The 4,630-nt window shown below is 42.7% G+C and overlaps 1 protein-coding gene across 1 annotated transcript; it reads right to left on the reverse strand.

The window, feature by feature from the left end:
• Nucleotides 1-465: 465 nt before the first annotated feature.
• On the reverse strand, nt 466-3,279 carry sox11a (SRY-box transcription factor 11a). Its single transcript, XM_076978772.1, has one exon. It carries the CDS (start codon nt 3,151-3,153, stop codon nt 2,068-2,070), a length of 1,086 nt encoding a protein of 361 aa, XP_076834887.1. The 5' UTR covers nt 3,154-3,279; the 3' UTR covers nt 466-2,067.
• Between the last annotated feature and the right edge of the window lie 1,351 nt (nt 3,280-4,630).

The raw sequence follows: 4,630 nt of genomic DNA on the forward strand, positions 1-4,630 counted from the left end.
CTGATTACTGGCTTTTGTGGGGCACTCATGCTGTGCCTCTCTTCTCTCCAACAGGCCACACGAACCCACCAATCACAGCACACTGTTCCCAAACAGCGCAAAATTTGATTTCTTAAAGGAGCCACAGCCTTGCGTTAGCTGGACCCCATGCAAACACGACCCACTTCAAACCAAGGCTCATCCATCCAAAGATGTCACTAAACGTTTATGTACACTGCATTGAAATTTGTTTTTTTAGAAACACCATTTTTTGGTATTATTTGATACTGTGTCTTTACATATTTAAGATTTGGGCTTAAACGGAATTTGTTGATGGTTTTGAAAACATTTTGGTGTCACTGTGATTTCTATTAAAAAAAAAAATGATAATAGCAATTTAATTAATAGCAATTTGTACTCACATTTCCACTCTACTGTGGCCCTTGGAGCTACATTGAGAAATGAGGAAGACATTTTCTGGTGTAGATATTTGTTTATTAAAAGATGAGTCAAAGAGATTCACACGTGGGAGGCGAGGCACCTGCCACTCAGTGCTTCATCACCTTCATCACCTTCCACATTCCCAATCATGTATTCAAAACAGACTTCATGTAAGACCCACATCAAATAAACAAAATCTGCTTAAGTGCAAGAAACAAAAAAAATACAAGTTTATGGTTGCGTTTAAAAAGGAAGGCAGTCTTAAGTCGAAAATAAAACGTTCCATCATATGAAACAAGGATATGGAATGTACTTTTTTTGCTTGCTTGACCTTCTTAGCCAGACCACCTACTAATCAATACTTTTCCCATTTTATACAGATTTGTTCAGAGAAGTCAAATGTCCAGTTTAATGGGTCATTTTAGGACTTTTTTTTTTACACAGAAATGCAAAATGCTATGTGAATGTCTTTTGTCTTTTATCAGTTCCAGCTGATTACTTTACTCATCATTGTAAAGACACGCCTCAGCCATATGACAGATAATTGTTATCGACACCACATGTGTCTGCCTGTCCATCACTTGCTACAAAAATGTAGATGGTCTGCATTTACAAGTAAATATATTGCACAAACAAAATGAAGGGGAAACAGTATGTGCCATTAAAAAAAAGAAAATCCAGTTTCACACCTGCGATTTGGGACCCATCCACATATCACGAGTATGATATACATAAACTCCTAACTTTTACTATTTTACAATACATATACAATCTTGAAACTAGTACCAGCATTGAGGTACAGCTCTCCCCCACGAATGCCATATGTTCTACTCAACAAATCTGATCTACAACTGTACAAAAACCTAGCTTAAAATCACAAGGCATTTTTGATGCAAGTCTTAATTTAACTTAATCCTTAAACCAGGACTCCCTTGCATGCTAAAACAACAGAGAAGGGAAGAAGTGCCTGAAACTCACTGAGCGCACAGTAAGAACGTTCCCTTTGAACTGTACAAAAATATGCCTGAAAATAGTTTGCTTTCTTTTAAAAAGATGAGGTCTGTTTATGTATCAAAATGTTTGCTCCAACACCTGCAACTCTGGAGAAGATTAGGCTGCTTAAGTTTCAAACCAGTAGGTAAACGGAATCGGTTACAAAAAAGAAACTTTTGCGGTATTTAGAAATGACAGAAACAACCGTTTGAAAGTAACGTCCTGAACAGTAACAGTTCACAGATTTGTTTTGAGTCAGTCCACAGTCTTAACGATTTCAGCTCCCTGCAGTTAGAAAGAGGGTAAGATGCATAGAAGTTCTCAGATTTTCCCTTTGTGGTCCGATTTAGTCGATCAGTAATTGTAGACCTACAGAAAAAATCCATAAAACCCTGTCATGCTGCCAGAAAAAAACGTCTGCAGACTTTTTTCGCTTTTCTTTTCTCTCTTTCTTTCTTTCTCTCATTTCTTTCTTACTTTCCTTTCTTTTCTTTTTTTGCTACAGTATACCAGCTTCTTACGCATGGAGTTCCTCAAACCTCTCTCCACCTCCCCAACCCCCTAAGTGGGATAACACCGCACACGGCGGCGGGGTTAAAAAACTTGAACAGGACACATTTTTCCCTCGTGTGTTATTACTTTATGGTCTTTCTATTAGTACGTGAACACCAAGTCAGAAAAGTTCTTTTCTAGCCAGTCCCCCGCTATCATTTCGCTTAGTTCGGGTGTACAATAGTCGGGGAACTCAAAGTGGGAACCCAGGCTGCCTTCGCTGAACGAGTCCAAATCCTTATCCACCAGAGACAGGGAGAGGTTCCCCGAGTTCGGGTTCCCCACCTCCGAACCTTGTGCCGTGGGGGCGAAATTTAAACTGAAGTCAAATAGCAAGTCGTCCGTATCTTCGCTCGAACTCGAGGACGTGGAGAGCGACCTGGACGAGGCCGGTGAGGCGGAGGCGGGGTACATTGTGCTCTGCTTGGTGATGTTTTTGAAGTTGTAGTAGAGTCTGTTGGGCGCGTGCCTCGCGTCCTCGTACAGGCTCGCGCCCTCGGACTCGGCGGAGCAGCTCAGCGTTGGGCTCGCGGGCACCTTCGCCACGCTGTACGCCCGCGTCTGATCCTCGTCCTCCTCCTTAACCCGCACGCGCGAGTCCTCCTCGTACTCATCATCGTCATCTTCGTCCGTATATTCACTTTTAACGGTCTTTGCAACTTTTATATTCTTGAACGCGCAGTCGTCTCCGTAGCCGTGTGAGGGCTTCGTCCCAGACTTACTCGTTTTGAGTTTAGAACATTTCTTGGAGGTCTTGGACACTTTGCTGCAGGACTTCTCCGGGGACGGCGCTGATGGTTTTGAGGAATTGTCCAGCTTTGGTTTTTTCTTGGGTCTGTACTTGTAGTCGGGGTAATCAGCCATGTGTTTCAATCGGAGCCTTTCGGCTTCCCTGATGAAAGGAATCTTTTCGCTGTCCTTTAACATTTTCCAGCGTTTCCCGAGCCGTTTAGAAATCTCGGCGTTATGCATGTCCGGAGATTGCTCCATGATTTTTCTCCGTTCGATCTTGGACCATACCATAAACGCGTTCATAGGTCTTTTTATGTGTCCGGTTGCTGTCTTGCACCAGTCCGGGTTCATCTCGGTACCGGGTACCGGGCTGCAAGCCATGAATTCACTCTCATCTGAATCGGTCGCTTCTCTGGAGACACTGTCTGCTTCGCTGTTGTCCGTCTGCTGCACCATGGTCAACTACTGCAGTTGTGTGCCACAGCCCAGTCTAGCAGTGTCTCGCCGGTCCACTGCCAAGTCTCTGTGATTTTCACCTGTGCGTCTGCTTTCTGTATATCTCAGACTCACACACTCTTTCCAGAGTTACAAACCGCCTTCTTAACTAGTTATTTGCTTTTTCATGCGAATTACGTCATGGGTGCTGGTCCAATCACGGCGTCTCTCCTCCGCCCAGCAGACTCCGAGCACTTCTTTAACCCTTTAACTCGCCACTGATGCTCCACGGGGTATGTGTCTGGACCCACGCTGAGCGAGACACACACATCCGTGCATGGACCAAACAGGGAATATGACTGTCAGCATATAAAGAACTCGAGTAGGAAACAAGCAAATTAAAGCTGGAATATTACATAGACGTATACTTTAAACGTATGGTTCGAAATGTTATTTTTTATTTATGAACGACGATGGAAACCGTTTTCCCGTGCCTACTCGCTAGGTTTCGCCCCCTCTCTCTTAATATAATACTGAAGGTGGCGCTTGGACACTGTTCCTGCGTGCAGACACACCAGTGCTGCTTTAGGTGCACTACATTGCACTGACTGAATATTGGTGAATAGAATTCATTACAGAATATTTGACGCCTTTTTTGTCATGTGATCTTCTGCCGTTGTCTTGTGAATTATAAATTGCAGTTTAAACATTTGTGGCAAGATTTTGTAATATTTATTATTTTTTCTTTCCTTTTTTATTTTCTTGTTTTGCTTTTTTTGTTTTCTTGTATTTGTTTTGTATTTCCTTGGTGTTTAAGTTCGTTCAAGGCGTCTACCAAAATAGTATCAAACCTTGTTTTTAAACATTTTGTATTTACTATGTCCACTGGGTCAGTTCAGTAAAAAACTATATTTTTCCCAGTGTATCGTGTGGACTGTTTGTCTGCCTGATCTAAGTCAAATCTAACTAGCTGCTGAATACTGGATTGTCTTGTCTTGATCAGTATTGATTTAAGGGTAATGAAGAAACATAACTTAAGCTCTCTAAAAATAACGGGAAGCCAACGTGTCTGTGTATGTGCTGTGCTTGTTGCATCCAGAGCAGCTCTTCTGATTGCTGCTTTGACAGACAGCCATGCTGCAGGAGACCATGCATTAGAAGAGGCTGTATCAGGCGCTTTTCTGTCCCCTAGAGGGCAACGACTAGCCCATTTGTGACCCTCCCCCACACCCCCCCCTGCTGCTAGAACTTGCCCGTATCTACTGATCTGAGACCAGATTTGTTTTATTTCAGCTCAGTAGCTTCAGGTAGCTTCAGGTCTGGGCAAGGTAAGCTTATTCTTGGCAAGCATTTAAAGCCAATTTATACCCAGTGTTTAGACACAATGGAAAAAAAAAACAAAACAAAAAAAAACCTGAGAATAGTTGGCATTCACCTGCCCCTTCACAACAGTGCATATTGCTGTTAGATGTCATTTATATTGCTCTAAATATTCTGT

The sequence above is a fragment of the Brachyhypopomus gauderio genome, chromosome 17, assembly GCF_052324685.1.
Source record: "Brachyhypopomus gauderio isolate BG-103 chromosome 17, BGAUD_0.2, whole genome shotgun sequence".
NCBI classification, from domain to species: Eukaryota; Metazoa; Chordata; class Actinopteri; order Gymnotiformes; family Hypopomidae; genus Brachyhypopomus; species Brachyhypopomus gauderio.

What these genes read in the sequence shown, in the direction of transcription:
- sox11a (XM_076978772.1), bottom strand. Translation starts at nt 3,153, where the DNA reads ATGGTGCAGCAGACGGACAACAGCGAAGCAGACAGTGTCTCCAGAGAA.